The sequence below is a fragment of the Hyalella azteca genome, unplaced genomic scaffold, assembly GCF_000764305.2.
Source record: "Hyalella azteca isolate HAZT.00-mixed unplaced genomic scaffold, Hazt_2.0.2 contig1316, whole genome shotgun sequence".
In the NCBI taxonomy this organism is placed as follows: domain Eukaryota; kingdom Metazoa; phylum Arthropoda; class Malacostraca; order Amphipoda; family Hyalellidae; genus Hyalella; species Hyalella azteca.
In genome coordinates this window covers 126,149-144,841 of record NW_025931637.1, presented here as the reverse complement: position 1 = coordinate 144,841, position 18,693 = coordinate 126,149, and the positions used below count along the sequence as shown (strand labels likewise).

At 37.3% G+C, this 18,693-nt stretch overlaps 2 protein-coding genes across 5 annotated transcripts; one reads left to right on the top strand and one right to left on the bottom strand.

Annotated features, from left to right (window-relative positions):
• Positions 1-343: 343 nt before the first annotated feature.
• LOC108682833 (adrenodoxin-like protein 1, mitochondrial) lies at positions 344-4,937 on the top strand. Its single transcript, XM_018172074.2, has 5 exons — positions 344-538; positions 2,054-2,105; positions 3,025-3,131; positions 3,377-3,517; positions 4,035-4,937. The coding sequence occupies exons 1-5, from the start codon at positions 391-393 to the stop codon at positions 4,160-4,162; spliced, it is 576 nt and encodes a 191-aa protein (XP_018027563.1). The 5' UTR covers positions 344-390; the 3' UTR covers positions 4,163-4,937.
• Positions 4,938-7,314: 2,377 nt separating this feature from the next.
• On the bottom strand, positions 7,315-16,775 carry LOC108682857. 4 transcript variants are annotated; one of them, XM_018172103.2, is made up of 12 exons: positions 16,275-16,336; positions 14,623-14,793; positions 13,565-13,722; positions 13,014-13,124; positions 12,655-12,827; positions 11,722-11,893; positions 11,011-11,133; positions 10,519-10,661; positions 10,008-10,104; positions 9,092-9,256; positions 8,184-8,285; positions 7,315-7,895 (listed from the first exon to the last, which is right to left on the bottom strand). In XM_018172103.2, the coding sequence occupies exons 2-12, from the start codon at positions 14,705-14,707 to the stop codon at positions 7,707-7,709; spliced, it is 1,518 nt and encodes a 505-aa protein (XP_018027592.1). In that variant the 5' UTR covers positions 14,708-14,793; positions 16,275-16,336; the 3' UTR covers positions 7,315-7,706. The 4 variants fall into 4 exon arrangements, with proteins under 4 accessions (XP_018027592.1, XP_018027591.1, XP_018027594.1 ...); XM_018172102.2 differs by lacking the exon at positions 16,275-16,336 and adding an exon at positions 15,363-15,426; XM_018172105.2 differs by lacking the exon at positions 14,623-14,793 and having other exon boundaries at positions 16,275-16,775.
• Positions 16,776-18,693: the final 1,918 nt, after the last annotated feature.

Genomic DNA, 18,693 nt, shown 5'->3' with positions numbered 1-18,693 from the left:
TCATTCATGAATAGGTCACTCTAGAAAAAAATATCTAAACATGATATCCTACTCATAAAATCTAACATTATGGATTCAAGTACGCGAATTTTCGCTTGTGAAAAGTGCTTCCACTGGTATATGACGAAAAGCTAACTGGCATTGGCATTATAAAAAAGAATCGAATGAAAATACTTTTGGCGATTATTTCGGCCCTATCTAGAGTAAATTATTTTCTTGCGATATATCTTATTGGAGAAGTTTTATTAATTTATATGTTTGAAAAAAACGCGACTTTAACTCGTTGGATTAAAAGTCAAGTTTTATTTCTTTCCGTATGACCGTAAAATCTGAGTTGGAACGATGTATCAGCTGATTGTTGTTTAGACAACAAACGCGCAATCATCGGCAATGTCACTGCCTGCTCTTAGGGCGCTTCACAATCTTTTCATTCCTTCTTTAAAAGTTCGGTGTATTGTTTTACCTAGAAGAATACATCATAAAATTCGTCATTTTGAACCACGAACCTGTTCTAAAGCTCTTTTTACTACATATTCTGGTAAGTTATAAAGGTGCAGACGGCACATCAAGCTGTTGATCAAATGTTGACAGCTGTCAATCAAAACTCAAATGGGTTGGGCCATCAACATCCGTGAGTGATCAACATCACTCACGGTGAGTGAGTGATGATGATCTAAGTAGTACATATTCACATGTATGCAGTAAAGAGACACTTGAGGAAAACATACCAAATGTACCAAAATGTGCAGAAACTTTCTAAATTTGAAGCAATAGCCTAAGGTATTTGAAGCAATTAATCAATTCTGTCAATTTCCTTGGCCATAGTGGCAAAGCAGAGAGTTTTTTAGACTCTCCCTCAAGTTCATTTTTGAGTCCTATAAGTAGACCAGTAAAGTATCATGCATAGTGGCAAAGCAGAGAGTTTTTTAGACTCTCCCTCAAGTTCATTTTTGAGTCCTATAAGTAGACCAGTAAAGTATCCTGGATACCAGCATTAGCCTATCATACATAAGAAATTGGTTTAAGTCTTGAGTAAATGAGGAAATTAAAAATGAACTGATTCTAAAAAATTACTGTTTGTCACTATGTCTGTGGCAATACAAATATATAACTCTCTCATTGTATGCTAAAGCCCATTTGGTATTATTGCAGATTAACTACATCCAAAAAAAAGGGTGTTTTTTTTTTTAATTATATGTTTTTTGGGGTGTAGATTACGAATCTGAAATCCATTTTTGGCGGTCGGCATCGGAAAACCGATTTTTTTCGCGACTTACTAACATGGGGGTTACGTAACTTACGTTACCCACTCACCTTTATTTACTAACATGGGGGTTACGTAACTTACGTTACCCACTCACCTTTATATAAAGGGTCGGATTGTTCATCGAAATTTTACAAAAAGCTCTTAGGTTGGGTTAAGTCAGCCAAGTTCCTTTTTTTAGATAGCATTTTGATCTAAAAGGAACCTGGGCGAACCAACCCAACCTGCGAGTTGGCGTTAGGTTGTGATCTCTCGATGTGGCAATGTATCTCCAGATTTATGGACAAAGAAGACGAAAATGTTACCCGTTGCAGTGCAACGGGTAACATTTTCGTCTTCTTTACCCGTTGCAGTGCAACGGGTAAGTTTCATTCAAGATGTCGTGCGCTACGTGTGATCGGTATTATTGCAAAAAATCGGTTTTCCGATGCCGACCGCCAAAAATGGATTTCAGATTCGTAATCTACACCCCAAAAAACATATAATTAAAAAAAAAACCCTTTTTTTTGGATGTAGTTAATCTGCAATAATACCGCCCATTTCTGTCCCAAGAAGGAAAATTAGTACATATGAGAAAATTAGTACATCTATGATAAAAAAAAATTCAACAAAAATTCATGATTTAATATTAAATGATGGGTAAAATTATAATTATTCATAAAAATTAATATATAGGATCAAGTAGTCTGTTATAGTCTTATAGCATGCAATTAATAATCTAGCCAAATTAAGCCACATTGTGGCCAAGATGAAGAAGAGCCTATAACTATGCACCCCTTTTGTTTTCAGCCCTGCAGCATGGTGAATATGAGCGATTACCACCTAAATCAGAAGAAGATGTGTAAGTAATTAAACTTCTATATATAGCTATTTTTTACATTTCTACTCAGTATGATCAATATTTATCACATCAAATTCAAGATGTAAGATGAAATAGTGTTTGAGCTTCTCAGATGAATTATTGTTAGAAAATGAATGGAAGATCAATACAAAAAATATTTACTGGTGTTGCTGTTAATGAAAATCAATGGTAAGATAGATTGATAGAGATGGAGTGAATCTATACAAAAAGGACACAATGAAGTCACAAATCCATTGCTGGACCACTCAACTAGTTGCAGATTTCTAGACTATACATACCTTCATCAAAAAGTTTAACACTTTTAATTTGCTTATGTACAATTTCAAATTATGTTACATTGCCATTTTCTTTTTTATAATTTCATATATATGTTATATATGAAAAACCATCACAAATATTCAATTTGAACTTGATTAGAATACAGAATATTGATCACCTTGTACTTGAGACTACAATTTTTTTTTCATTTGTTTTAAATAAATGTGATTTTAAAATTGCAGTTTATTGCTAAAAATCAAATGCTAGCTTTCTTCATTATTTTAACATATGATGTGATGTTTTTGAGACTTGTTTCTGTGTTAGAAATATTTTTTGTAGTGCATAGTTCCATTTTGTTTTATCAAATATTATACCATATATATATATGACTATTGATCAAATTTCTAAAGTACTTCTAAACTGTCATTATTATCTAATAGAACAAAATGGTTGAATACCAATGTTGTAATGATGCTCTTCTTGCTATAATTTGTGTGTCATATATGGTATCAAGACGGTATATACGGTATCAAGAGTCATAAGAACATTTTCCAGTAAAGATATTGACTGTGAATTTTTGTATTTGAAATCATGTTTTTCAATGTATTGAAATTTCTTTTGTTATTAATCTCGTTATCAGAGTCAACATTAGAGTTGTGGACCGGGATGGTATAGAATTTGACATCCGAGGCAAAGTTGGTGACAACCTCATGATGCTGGCACAGCTCCATGATGTGGATATTGAAGGTGATTGTTCTTTTATTTTTATAACATTTGTATGTATAATCTGAGGAAATGTTAGTTTTTTTAACTTTATCATGAACATTTCACTTATTTGCATTGTCTGAAACATTTATGGCATGCAAATATATAATTGTTGTAACCTTTCTTTAGTCACATTCTTTACTTTGGGAGAAGTGTGAAGTGTTTTAACTCTTTACCTTTGGGGTACCACCACATTTTTCTCATTGCAGTGTTTTAACTCATTGCAGGGGCGTGTGAAGCCTCTTTAGCTTGCTGCACTTGTCATGTCTATGTTGAGGAGCCTTACTTTGAACGACTGGATGAGCCTGATGTCAAGGAGGAGGACTTACTTGACATGGCTCCATTCCTTGCTGAAAATTCCAGACTAGGTAAGTGTCTTTTTTTAATCAATGGTACGTATGTATTGGCATATTTTCTGGTGAGGAAATTAAAAAATCAGGGAAGTGTTACATTTATAATTATCTTCATTTATGAGAATTTATTATTTTTTACATTTTGTTGTTTTGCATTTATATTTAGCAAATTTGTCATGCTGTTCTTTTAAATAAATTTTCATCCCTATTAACCTGATGCAACCCAACATTTATGGTTACTTAAACCAATGCCTTTTTATGAATTTTTGTGCTTCAAAAATATTTTGTAGCTGTTTTTTCTCCATTGTTATGAATTACTTATCAGATTTTTCTTCACCCAAATTGCTGTCACGATGGCTGGCTCCAAGAGTACTTACATTTATTCTCTTGTGAGAATCGATGAAATGAAAATTTATTAGTGGTTAACAATTACTGTTGCAAATATAATCTAGAAACTTAAACAAAGTAAATACTAAATTACAATTGGATTATAACTGAACCAGTTTGAATAATGCAAATTGTAACTGGGCAGGCTGTCAAATTTTACTACGCAAGGACCTTGATGGCATGCTGGTGCGCTTGCCTGTAGGCACCCGCAACATGCGTGTTGACCAGAAGGGTCAACAGAAGGAGGAAAACGAAGACAGATCAACCAGATGATTTTATCTTCATTGAATCTTTAAAATAGCATCTAGAAAAATAGGTCCAATGGATTCTATTTTTGATCCATTTTCTCCATAACTATGAACTGACATAGTCTTCAAAACTTTATAAGCTGTGTATTATCAATGTTACAATTTGGAGTCATCTTGGCTTGAAGATGCGCCGACCTATTATGTGACGAGAGGTGGCTACGTTTGAAAATGATCAGGTGCTCCAAGAATATTTTATTTCAACTTAAAGGGAGCCTGTCGGTCAAAAATCGAAAATTTTGGCTTTTCCGGTTTTTAGTCTCCTCATTTAAAGGTCCAAATAGTCCAAATACTGCGCATTTCTTGACCTACGCCATGTCGACAGCCGTCGCAGCGCAAAAAAACCTATACCTTCAATGATCACAAATTACAGCTGTTTGGTCCTCCTGAAAACTAGGAACTTTCATCTTAAAAATCTGTCTCTTCCTGTAATTTTCAAGCTGCAGCATTGAGAGATATACCTACCATTTGATTTTAAAAAAGTCTCGAGAGATTATCCGGTCGTTTTTTTCGATTTCTCGTTTGTTTTGATTATATATTAGAGTTCAGGGGTCAAACTTGAAAAAAAAACGAAAAATTTTATAAAATGACCGGTTGATCTTCAGATATGGTTGGTCTCTACCCATTGAACGATATGTCTCTCGATGTTGTAGCTTGAAAATCCTAGGAAGGAGGAGATATCCGTTTTTGCCGTTTTATATGAATTTCACGTTTTCTTAAATTTTGTCGAAAAATTTGCATTAACAAAAAAGTCATTGGTTTTCATTTTACATATGTGTACCAAGATTCATAATGATCCGTCTGTAAATAAAAAAAAAGTTTTTTTTTGCCCGACATGCTTCCTTTAATAATAAATGGAGAAACATTTAAGGGTTAAATATCCCATCATATTGTTAGAAATTACACTGTAAATAAAGACGATCCATAATATCTACTGTGTAGATATTAACAAAATGCGCAATCATCGGCGCATCTTTTGTTAATATCTACTGTGTAGATATTAACAAAAATGTTAGTTCCAGGGTTATTGTCTCCTCATTAATCCAGAACTCATGTTATTTCAAATGTCTACCTAATTCTTCTATCAGTTAATTAATGAAGTACGTTCTCCCGTAGTTTGCGACACTTGACTATAATCACCAATTATATTTCATTGTGGTTATAAAGAATATTCTTGACGGTAATTATGTTTTTTCCTAGCGTTCAGTCAATTTTTTCTTTCCGACACCGAATCTCAGACATGATTCAGTATTTGTACAAGGTTTCGTGTTGATTAAGTGGTTATTTTCATCATGCGAACCTTTTAGTGCAAACGCAACTCAATTCTCTAAAAAGTAATCCAAAAAATTTTGAATTATTATAAATACTTTATGCGAATGAATTTCATCGTAACGCCGTATCGAATCACAGTTGAAAAATTCTCTGACTGTTGTTTTTCGTCCTGAGCGGAGTAATTAAATATCAAGCGAACCTAGTGACATAACTGTCTCTATGTGCGTAGATTAATTCTCAGTTTTTCGATTTGCCATAATTTTCTTCGAATGATCTTTCTTTCACAGTTCAGTGCCTGTTTACTTGGAATTTGATTCAAATGTGGCTGCTGTTACGATGTCCTTGACAACAGTTGTATAAACAAGCTTAGCACGTTTGCATTGTTAATAAATTTTTATCAGTGTTACAGCACTCACCGTATGGTTTTAATTTGACCTAAGCTGGAAAATAAGGTAAAATTTCTCTTTAAAACAAAGTTCCTATACAGGAATAGATACGCCCTGGCTTCCCAGCGTTTACTCGACCATTCAAAGCAGGAAAGTCATCATTGCACTCATCGCAGTTCTTGAACAATGACTAGTAAAAACCCTAATACAACGACCAAATAAATTTTTACATCTAATACAAAATCTCTACCAGTTCACATTTTCAATTCCAAAATGTCACGCAGTTGCCTTTCGTGTAAGCTTTGAAAATTAGGTCTATCCTGTCACCTATGCTAGACATAGCAAGATGTTCATAAACAGCTGGGTTTGGAACCAGCAGTTCACTGCACCAATCTTGCTGTTTTTACCCACCTGGTCACGTCGCAAATTTCGAGCAGAATTTTTCACAGTTAGCTGAGGTTCGAACTCGCAACTCACTGCTCCAATGTTGATTCAACAATTCTACCAACCCGTAGTTTTATTGGATTTCCGTCTTGAAGTTATTGTGTCTTTCGTCCATGGGTGTAGTTAGTAGTAATTGAATCATGGATACGCGTGTTTCACAAGTACACGCGAACTCGAGATTTGTTTAAATTTCTGAATAGCTTGAAGATCCGTTAATTACAATGTGATTACAAAAAATTCGTGTCCTAGGTACTGAAAGCAAGTTGAAGAATACTAAATAAATAAACATTTCAAATGCTCCGTCTTGCTTCAGTTTTTACTTGAATTCACGGTTCCAACAAGGTCAAAAAGAATACTAATGCCATTACGCTAGATCAAAGGGCTTCTCTTGTGGCAAGCTTTTGCTACCACCGTTCAGAGGGAGGTTCAGCCTTTCCAAAAATATCTGCCTCTCTCGCTATGTTTTGTGACAAATGAATAGATTTTGCTTTAAAATACTTGCAATCGGTGCCAAAAAATTTCAGAACGAGTCTACAATCTTATTTTTTTTCATTCCAAGTTTATACGTGGCATTTTTACACGTGGAGATTCCACTTTACCTGAATATTGACACAGTTTTTTGAAGAATAGTTCTTTCTTTCCTTTAATGCATTAAACAATTCTATTTACTTAAACAACATCCATAGTTTTGCATACACTTAAAAAATATAACAGGGAATTATAGTGCTCTGATTGTACATATTTGCAAATTTCTATCCTAGGGAAGAAAATTTCTGTTTCTTAGTCGTCACTTTAATCGAATTATGCGAAACTTCTAAATGAAAGACATTAACTCTACAGGCATTCTCAGGCAAGATGCAGGTTCACCATAGCTTCCCGATCGATCTTTATGGTGATCAAATCTGACGGGTTACAAAATTTTTCTATATAATAATATAGTGGTATCAGCCTTTATTATGATATAATAATATAGTGGTATCAGCCTTTATTATGATATAATAATATAGTGGTATCAGCCTTTATTATGATATAATAATATAGTGGTATCAGCGTTTATTATGAAATAACAATATAGTGGTATCAGCTTTTATTAGGCCATGTTGGCATGTCGCCGATTCTCAGCCATCCGGCAACCTTGGCTGTTTTGACCACAATTTTCGCTACTAGCTGTGGGCTTCGAAACCTCAGCTAGCTGCCTTAATCTTGCTGATCTTGAAATCGGCCACCCGAGCAAATTTGGTGCTATCAGATTTAATATTTGCTGCTTGAACTGACGCTCATTTCAGATTCAGCTTAGAACCCCTTCCCGATTGTCATTCGCTAAATTATGAAAGCTGCCTAGCTTCAACAGTTCAAAGGAGGCGTGCACAAGAAATGTCTGCCGTTACTAATACTTAATGATGCAGGAATTCACGAGCATGCGTAGAACGAAGCTTGCAGATCCAGTTTAATGAGTTTGAACTGCTTGTCAGACATCAATTGCCAGCGGTAGCCGAGTATCTGTGAGACTTCCCTCTCGACCGCATTGTAGCTACGGGCGTTAGAGCGCAGCCACTCGTAGAACTCGCTCGTCCAGTCAGGATGGGGCGGCCAGTCAGCCTGCCCGCACAACTAATTTATTATAATTGATACAGTTGAAAAAGTATCGAGCTTGAATCACGATCCAATTATGGCATGAGTATTCACTTTTAAAACGTATACTGGCGAGGAGAAAAATGATTTAGGAGCATTGTATAATTACTCAATATAATATTTTAAATGCTGCGAATGCAAGAACAAGTAGAGAAAAGGAAAACGTATAAAAGAATTAAGTCGTATTGCTAGAAATCTGACGAAAAACAAATATTTTATTCAGAACGATAGTTTTGTATATTCCTCCACCCTCACTCTGAGAATGACGGCATTCCTCCTGACGTAGAAGAGGTGCAAGTTCTTGGCTGTGTGCGCCAGCAGCAGCACCGTCGCTGTAGATATTCTTTCTCTGATTACCTGATCATCAAAGCCTCATTAATGCATCATATATTGTAAAATCAACATTTTATAAACTGATTACTTGCTACTAAATTCTTATTCTCCTGTCAGTATATATATTTGAGTCTTTTAGATGAAAGTCGCATTGACAACGATCAACTTATTTACAGGGTAGGAGTTGGACGCATCGTCATCAGAACTTAATTTATGACGCTCATATATAACTGTATAAATTGACACGTTACTTTGCGGCTTAACAGTAACTCCGGCGCCGTAGTGTTGATTTGCATATCGCTCATCGTGTGTATGAAAGAATTATGAGTGATATATAAATTCTACTGTGGTACAAATAGAATTTTACTGTAAAAAATCAATTCCAGAGCCATGAACCATAATTAGTTTTTAAGAATTTGTCACTTCGCCAAAAATGTTGATATAGAACACAATATAATCTGTTAATTATTTTTATCGGTTGTCACTCGCCGTTCACCTGATCCCAGCACACTGCCGCTTAATTTAAACCGTGACATTCGCAACAGAGCTAATTGTTAGCGCTTCAAATAACAGGAAAGCTTGAAATACTTTATACTAGTGATCCCGTAGTATTTATTACTGATACTCTGCAGGTACACATCGATCGTTATACAATCAATTGATTATCTCATTTGTTGCTATGAGATAAATGTTATTGCATGTTATGATGGATTGCTCTAGCTACAATTCCAATTACGACTTTCAAAGTTTAAATACATTATTATAGCTCATTATTATATAATAGCGAATATTGTTCAATGAAGTGAAAGCGAATAGTACAGCCTGCTTACCAATGTGTGTATGTAGGGGCATTGTCTGGCCAGGAGAAGCAAGGAGGAGTCGACTCTGTCGTGGAAAGACCGCGGCATGTAGAACCGAGGCAGCCTTTTATGAGCGAACACTTCTAGGTCTCCCTTGTAGTACTCGACTACCTGCAGCATCTGTGTAGTTGTGATCTGCAGCAGGGAAGGACTGATCATATTCATTATTCAAAGATAACACACATAAAATTTTCGACATTATTTTTCCTTAAAAATTGCATTGAACCATTTTAATATGATAAATAATAAATATAACTGTTTCGTGAATGAACATAAAACAAAGAACAATGTTTTAGGAATATTTTTGAAATCATTAACACAATTACGCGGAGCATATATGTGGAAGTTATGAGCGTGATGTATTCTTATACGGATCACAGTGTATTTTCGTGGAAAAGAATACTTTACCGCAACTTGGTAGATGCACTGGACTCCAGATATAAATAATTGTGCTCATCCATTTAATTTCTCGTTTATGTACTAGAAATACTTGTGATATTCAATCCGAGTTTCCATTCATGGGTCATATATACTTAAATATATTTGCAATACTGTAAACCTTCACTCATTCATCACTCAAGTTAAACATTAGACCTATTGATAGTAGATTTGTGATCATATAGCGATGATCGTAAGACCAACAACCACTTCATCCATTTCTTACTTATAGGAACCCTTGTATCTTAACTCTTGGTATCCTTAATAAGTCTTTCGGACGTACAGTAAAGGTCGCAGGCCTCGTTGGAGCGCCGCCGAATGGCGTGCATCCAAGTCGTTGAATCCACCCGTATCCGGACCCTTACTTTGCTCGCATATTTTTTAGCCCATATATAATTAGTGGCTAATGGATTTCGAGCCATAATTTAGCATACGCAGCCCCACTCACCTTCGAGTACGGAGAATCATAGACGATGCTCTTGACGGGAGCGCGCTGCTGCCAGTACAGTTCCTTCTTGGAGCTGCCCTCGGTACTCAGGTGTACTCTGCACAATAGTTTACTTTATAATTGAACTTTACCCTGAACTAAAGGAAAAATTCTATACTTGCAATACTGAGAGCATTATGAATAAGCGGTGGCTAAATTCTTATGGGTATACATTTATACAGGATTGCGTATAATAGCCCAAATAGCATCTTGGATAATACGTCAAATTTGTTGGTGCAGTAAGCAACGAATTGCGTTTTAATAGATATGTGAAAATACGATAATTTTCATTATGTGTTTACCTTTCGTAACCGTGAGTGAAAGATTCATATTCAATGCAGAAGAAGTAATAAAAAAGTCTGTTAGCGTACAAATAAATCTTAAAAAAGGAACAGTCCATCATTTAGCAAGTGTTTTCAGTTTTCGGGCATAGAACGAACTTCGCATAATCAAATTTAAGAGATTCTCTCACCTGAGCCTTGGGTTGTTTTGCCGGCATTGCTTCCATGACTTATAATGAACAGATCTTCCGTTCTCTGTGTACTTGTTCTGCAGAATGTGCATGTTGCGTAGCTTGCTCTGACCTAACAGCTCTAGGAGATCCTCTCCAATATTCTGCAAGGAAAAAATTTCCCGCCCTGAAATACGTACGATCTAAGAGGCTTCGAGAATTCCAAATTACAACTTGTGATTTTATTACATTACATTATTATATTATCATATATATCATATATTACTTTATCATAAGCGAAAACACAATAGTTTGCGGACCTGAGATGTGCGTATTTCATCATTAGTCTGATTATTGAACCAGATTCGAAACTATTCTATTTTATTGTTTTGGGTGTAGTTGCCATTTATCTGAGTCAGTCGTGCCTAAATTCCGTATTGATGTTAAAATTGAATCATCAACAAACTCATCAAAATTAGAAATCTTACATGGACACGTAAATTCTTCACCGACCTGAGGCGATATCACCAGCATCGTCAAGTTGACGAAAGCTCCAGGATGGAGCAGAGTGTGACTCATTTTGGTGACGTTGATGAGAATGAGAGTTCGTAGCGTCTCGCAGCATACTGAGCAAACCTGTTAACATTGGAATAGCCGTGAAAATATTTATATCTGTCGCAATCACTCATGTAAAATATAAATTGTTAAATCCATGTTTTTTTAATGATCACGGTAGCAAAGAAGCTCTCCGCCTGCAGCGCACATTACTTATTGACATGAATCAACATTGATAAATAGCAATTTTTTTATGAATTGAACATTCCCTTCTCACAGCACCAGAAGGTGCGCATAATCTCTCACAATGTCAATTGGCAAGCACGATCGCCCACACCACTTCATAATGGCCAAGTGGTTACAGTTCAGAGTACCAAGATTGGAGCATAGAGGTGCGGGTTCGATCCCATGCTCTGTGCGCCAGTTTCTGGTCAGAATCGGCGAGGAGGCCGGGCGGTTATAAGCACAGCAGAATTGTAGCAGTGAGTTGCGAGTTCGAGACCGCAAAATGCTGTGAATGTTCTGCGATGTAAAGAATCTGCGACAGGCCTACGGCCTACTAAACGCTGAAATAGCTATTATAACCGCTATTAACACACATGATCGCTTACACCACCTCATAATACACGTGATCACTCACACCACCTCATAATACACATGATCACTCACATCGTCGAGAAGATGTACCCCCTCCTTGCCCTCCAGCAGGAGGTCTCTCAGCTCGAGCGTCCTCAGCTCGGTCAGCATGCCTAGGACCTTCTTGAGCATCGCCAGCGTCTGGCCGCCCGTGCCGAAGACCACCTCCTCAGACCGGTGCGCCAAGTGGCATGAGAAGTGGAACCTGCCATCAGACTCTTGGTTAAATCACGACTGATATGCTTATGATTATGTTAGGAGAGTGTAAAACCAGTAATTGTTGGACAAATAATTTTAAATAACATGGTTAGCAGTATTGTTTATTTCCATGTGAAGACGACGGAAAATGATAACGATAAATGTGTGGTTGAAATAATTATCATTTGTAATATATATTATTCCAAGCTATTGTGTAATTAGATGTACGAAAAATAGGCTTGATCGCAGGCAGAAAAGAAAAGGTTCAGTAGAACCTGTGACTTCCTGGCACGTAACACCATATGCACGCTACCTGCACACAACACCATACGCACGCTACCTGCACACAACACCATACGCACGCTACCTGCACACAACACCATACGCACGCTACCTGCACACAACACCATACGCACGCTACCTGCGCACAACACCATACGCACGCTACCTGCACACAACACCATACGCGCGCTACCTGCACACAACACTATACGCACGCTACCTGCACACAACACCATACGCACGCTACCTGCACACAACACCATACGCACGCTACCTGCACACAACACCATACGCACGCCACCTGCACACAACACCATACGCACGCTACCTGCAACACCATACGCACGCTACCTGCACACAACACCATACGCATGCTACCTGCACACAACACCATGCGCACGCTACCTGCACACAACACCATACGCACGCTACCTGCACACAACACCATACGCACGCTACCTGCACACAACACCATACGCACGCTACCTGAGGGTGTGGACATTGGCCAAGACGCCTGGCACGTTGTTCTTGAGATAGTGGGAGAGGTTGAGGAACTCGTAGAGGTTGTACAGGTTTTCCATGGGTTTGAAGATGAGCGATCGAATCATAGGTCCCCGCTTGGTGAGGAATGTGGACACGCGTACGCTGTCGAGCAGTTTCTGGTGCCATCAATGCACGACATTTGTTATACTGACTTCGTAAACTCTTTCGTGAATTTTTACAATCACGAAAACAAAATACATTAGTATCACGGCCATGGATAATCTTAAAGCAATAATTTCTACACGATTCAGGTATTCAGATAGCTACCTGGGTATTGAATCAAAGTGCTTGGGTGACCTTACCTCCCAACCTGCATAGTAATTGAACTTTCTCTTGGTCAGCAGATTATCGTAGAGAACGAACGTGTACCACACGCGGGGGAAGTTGAAACCTTGGTACCAGGACCGGCATACCTGCGGTGCAAATGGTACGGCAGGAAGTTCAGCAATAGGACAATATGCAAGAAATAAATTTCTGTGATATGTAATAGTTTAAAGATCCTCAGAAATTTTTGAACCATCAAATTTCTTTTATAAATAAAGAAATATTATATTAATCCATCATAAATAGAACCTTGTTGATAGAAATCAAAATTCGTCGCATGTATAATGGGCTCAAAATATGTAAGAAGTCGTTAAGTAGTTTGGCATCCAGTTCTTACTGAAACAATCTCAAATGAACTAAAAATAATTCATTTCAGACTTTAAAACTTTATTTCCACCGTCATCCGTATTCTATTTCACAAGCACCTATACCGAGAAAAATTAAGCAATTTCTTGAAGTTTCTCGCCTAATAAAAACCGTCTTTTCATGTATTGACATGGTCCAAAATTGAAATTAATGAGACGAGCACCTGGGACGCGTAGTACCGTTCCCTGATGGTGAGGTATGTGTAGACCTTCTCCAGGAGAAGGTCGGGCAGCAAGTGCCAGAAGCCGTACACGTGGTCCGGATCTTCCTCCTTCCGCTCTCCGGCGAACAGCGCGCCCAAGCTCACCGCCTCATCGTCGTCTGTGACCAGGCATTAATTAATTTTAAAGTTTCAACAAGTAATTAGGCAGTATTATATGCTTTACATAATATTGTATATATAGTAATAAAAAATTCATTGCATATCCGTCGTCTGCGATGATGCATTGCAGAGCTTGATATGAGATCTTGCACATGGCAGTGGAAATATATACAGGCTATTCTATATGATGAGCCCAATTTAATAAATTCGTATTTATTCCAGTATGAAGTCAAAATAAATAATTTATACATCAATAGAAAGAAAAATATTCAGAGTTTTCTTTTACATATTCATAAAGGTTTAACATGTTCCCTTGTGCTGCACGGTAAACATCTAAACGGTAGCCAAACTCGTCCCACACGAGAAAGCATTTCTTCTGTTACTGAAGGGAAACGGGAAAGTGGGGTACAATGGGACAAAAAAAAGTGAAAAAAAACAACACGATTAATTCCTTTTTTTAAAATACGAAATTCAAAATAAAACTAAGCGTCACATCCTTGGTTACATTGCTAACTACCTGAGCAAAGATTAGAACTGTTCCATAGATTAGAAATAATCAAAATACAAAATGAAGCTTAATATCCCTCAGTACCCCGACCCGGGGTACCTTTGGATAGTCCATGGGGTTCATTGGGACACTTTACCGAATTATGACATCGTACAAAGTTCAGTGCAGTCTCATGTTCAAATTTTATCTATTTGTTCGGCATTTCAAAGGGTTATAAAGATTTCAATGTTTCTCAAACTAACTGAGACAAGAAACTTTTCATCAGTCAGAATGAGTGAAATTTTGGATAAGGATTAAAAAAATATTCATAAGCCGGGACTGTGACGGTTTTGACCGTGAAATTTTTAGGGTAACTTATAATGAGCACGACAAGCATGCGACCACTTCGTACCACGGCGCTTCCAAACAAGCCGCTCTTCCCGCTTGCAAGCCTCGGCGTGCGCTGCAATGGTAGCTAGGGTGTGTCTCGTGCCCATGGTGGAAGCGACGTGGTTGTCGGGACAACGAAAGGGAGGGAAAAGGGAGCTTTACGCGGGGTCAGGGAGGGACTGGGTCGGCTAGCCTGCAACGAGAAGGGTGGTAGCTCACGTTAGTCAGTGACCGATGACAAGCCATGCGTTCAGTCAAATCAACGTCAAAACATCAATGTCGCCGATGACGGAGAAAGCAAAATCAAGTATTGACGTAATATGATCATGCCGGATCTTGCATCAAATAATAAAATATTTGTTATTTGAGACCAATTAATCGAGGAAATGGACCTGAGTATGGAACTTGTGGACTCGAACAGCCCAACCAAGCGAAGGGCTCGTGTTGGTAGCTATTTCGTGTTGGTAGCTATTTACTATCATGTATAAGTTTTAGTAGGAAGAATATCTTTTCAATTTAAACAATCTTAACCTTGCTCTGGTCGCAGCCCTCTTTCCAAATGTGCGTATTCTTAGTACTATCAAAAACCAATATTATATTAGTAATTTCCAAAGAATGCATCAATAATCCACAAATTTTCGTAATAATTCGACTAGACAAGATCATAGGCCTTGATGAAGCTACGTTCTTATCATTCATAAGAGCGGACGCAAGAGTTAAGAACACATTTATAACCAAAAGTAAATTAAGGCATTTACGTACCGCACGTTTTCCACATGTGAACTCGGGACTTCTTATGACCCATTTTAATGGCAGCCAAAGCACCTTCCATTTTTGAAAAAATTATTATATAATTCTTATTATAAGGAAACTGGATAGGAAACTACCTTAACAGTAAAAAACAAGTTCGACTGCAAATGCAATAAGATATTTTATCTAAAGAACGAGAATAAAATTAGATGTCTCACACGAGTCTACGATAACGTGCATCCTGTTGAAAATTCATTTAAATACACATGATTATAGAATAATAAATGCCTGGATTGTCATGAGGGTTTTGCATTAGATTGTTGAATGGCTGGGGAAAAGACTGCTTACATAGTAATAGTTCAACTGATGTCACCCTCAAAATAGTTCAGCATGATTTTATCCATCCTAGACTGAGGCTATACATTACATCTGAGTGGAGCACCCTAAGGTTAGATTTATAGTGAAGCAGGATTTTCTCAACTTTTTTAATGTAAGCTTATAGTGTATATGACTGTGAAATAAGTTGCGTAACGTTCAGAATAAGCAAGCCTTGGCTGATGTCCAAGTGCGCATTTGCTGCAGCCCTCAGCTGGTCTGCTGAGTCCTGCCCAGTGATAACAGGTGTCCAACTACACAAAATAAACAAATTAGTTATTCACAGCGAACTTTCATGAGCACTTCATATAAATATAAAGTTTGATCTCAGGACAAAAGGGATGTTCTGTTGCACTTATTCTCATTCTAAATCTTACTCTCTGACGTGTATTGTGAGAAATCATGCTTAACTCCTGAAAATGAGAAATTGGTTGAAGACCTAGTCGTCATACATTAGTAGATATTTGACAGCATTAAGTGGAAAATGGCTCTAGATAGTAGCCTAATGAACTGTTTTCATGCTAATACCCTTTTTCTATGCATACTCACTTTCTGGGTAGCCGAGATTAATTTTTTTGCCAGAGTTAAGTATGTAGATTGAGCTGCGAGCTGTCATCTTTAAGATGAGCTTCTGCAAGCGTCTCTGTCTATGCAGAGAGAATGTTCCCAACCTGTTATCAGAGCTACGTCGGCTATTGCAAGGAAACGAAGTGCGCTTATTGAGAACTGGCAACTTTTTTACCAAGTACCCAGATTGAGATAAACTATCGAAAAACACTAGTATTGATCTTTGCCAAAAATAACAAAGAAGTTTAGAGAATTTTTATTGTCATGGCAATTATTTCGTCTCAGCAGTAGTGGGCATTCACGCCATTAGTTTGAAGACGTACTCACATATAAACATAACGTCCTACTATTAGTGAGAAAACACTGCGATATTAAGGGAATTGTTCCGTAACTATGTTTAAGAAAATCCGGACCTTTTTCAGAACGAAGCCCATGAAAATTCTGAATATTTTCTTTAAAAAATAATAATAATACTGCACACGATTCAATAATATCGTGAGAGAGTTTTATATGAAGATGTACGTTTCGTACATTTTCACTTACACCTGCTGTATGTAAAGCATCGATTTTGATTCAATTATTGATGCTTAATTAATAATTAGTGCAAATTTAATGATTAATTTTTATCGAAATTGGAAGAATTCTACAGTTTCAAATGAGAGCAGCATTAGGAGTATCGTACGGGAAATTTCAAAGCGGCCAAGACGACACACCCGTAGAGCCGACACTTGTGGTTCACTGCACTATGAGCGTCGCTTGTGACTGAAGCAAGCACCGCTGTGTTCTTGGCTGCGATGAGCTTCCCAAGTGCCACGTACTTTGTCAACCTTCGACTTCATACAGTTGGCTTGGCAGCTTTCACCTTGTTGCAGTAACTTGACATCCTCAGTCTTTGTGCAGTTAACTGGGCATCCTTCATCTTTGTGCAGTTAACTTGACATCCTTCATCTTTGTGCAGTTAACTGGGCATCCTTCATCTTTGTGCAGTTAACTTGACATCCTTCATCTTTGTGTAGTTAACTTGGCATCCTTCATCTTTGTGAAGGACTTGGTGAGCATTTTCAATTGTTCGGGTGGCTTGATAAGCTTTACTAGTGCATGGGTGTTTAGCAATTTTAAAATTTAATTTTCATGCATTCGAATCGCATGGATAACTTGGCAAGTACTACCTCGTACTATATTCTTAGAACTTACATAATTATGCTATTGATTTTGGAAGCTTAACATTTTCACAATTGATTCGAAAATTTTAAATAAAATTATGCAGTTCATCTGAAGAACTTAGCAATGCAACGATTCGGCTGCTAGTGTAGGGGCGACTGATAAACTTACAATTATTCAATTTTCCTTTATAGACTCTTCCAATATTCTTGTATGCAATTTTAAATGACAAGCGAGAAAACAGCATGAAGCTAAATCTGAAGGGCGCCCGGCCAAAGGATTACCAAGTATGGCGCGACGGCGAACGAGCGATTCTTTCGTGCTCCTGTATGAATGATCGCGATCGGCAGTAACGGAACAAATATCAAAGTCATTCTCGAAAGCATCACATGCTAACTTCCTACCATCACTTCTTAAGATTTACCTAATAATAAATAAAAAGTTTCTCCGACTAAACATGTACAATAAAGAATACAAAAATGTATGTCACGTTACGTTCTCACTCTCCATGCCGTGCTCTCACGTACCAAATTTTCTAGAGCGTTTCAAGTGAAAAATTCCCAGTCATAAGCCCCGTTATCCGTTAGTGGCGCATATATATTGCGTACCAACAAATATCTTAGTATTTAAAATTTACGTTCTGTTGTGGTGCTGCAGAGACTGACAACCGGTACGCATACTTGGGAGACGAAAAAAGTAGCGCTAAGTTTTTCAGGATAGAACACATTGAAATAACAGGCAAATACACAATTAATCCAGCGAGGAAAAATTATAAAATCCTGAAGATTCGAAAATGCTGATCACATTGAGCTTCTATTTGATTACAAATTAGTACATTCCAAATGAGAGCTTCGAATAGTGCTTATCAGTTCCACACCAGATGTGCACTATGCACGATTATTCGAGACTTTCATTAAAAAAGCATTGCTGGTGCTCTACTACTGATGTTCTAATGCTATATTATTAGTTAGAGCCGTTATTATCATTAGTTAGAATCATTAGTAATAAATACGAATTTATGTTACCAGACCCTAAATAGAATAGCTCTAGAATTAATAGGTTAAAATAGCAGCAACACAAATGACAGACTTTATTGAAAACATCATCATTCAACGTTATTTCTAAATTATTTAACCTGGGAAAAACTCAACGCAACAAAAAGAGAGAAACGATAACTCGCCGTAACGAAATAGAGCAACATCCAAAAGAAAATAACATTTATAAAGAACAAGTCCAGCAG

Bases quoted from the DNA above. Each gene is read 5' to 3' on its own strand.
- LOC108682833 (XM_018172074.2), top strand. From the start codon at position 391: ATGTCACTGCCTGCTCTTAGGGCGCTTCACAATCTTTTCATTCCTTCT. The intron at 539-2,053 runs GTAAGTTATAAA...TTTTGTTTTCAG, and splicing joins TCTTTTTACTACATATTCTG to CCCTGCAGCATGGTGAATAT. The intron at 3,132-3,376 runs GTGATTGTTCTT...AACTCATTGCAG, and splicing joins CCATGATGTGGATATTGAAG to GGGCGTGTGAAGCCTCTTTA.
- LOC108682857 (XM_018172103.2), bottom strand. From the start codon at position 14,707: ATGGGCACGAGACACACCCTAGCTACCATTGCAGCGCACGCCGAGGCT. The intron at 11,134-11,721 runs GTGAGTGATCAT...CAATGTTAACAG, and splicing joins GGGTACATCTTCTCGACGAT to GTTTGCTCAGTATGCTGCGA. The intron at 10,662-11,010 runs GTCGGTGAAGAA...TTTTCCTTGCAG, and splicing joins TGCTGGTGATATCGCCTCAG to AATATTGGAGAGGATCTCCT.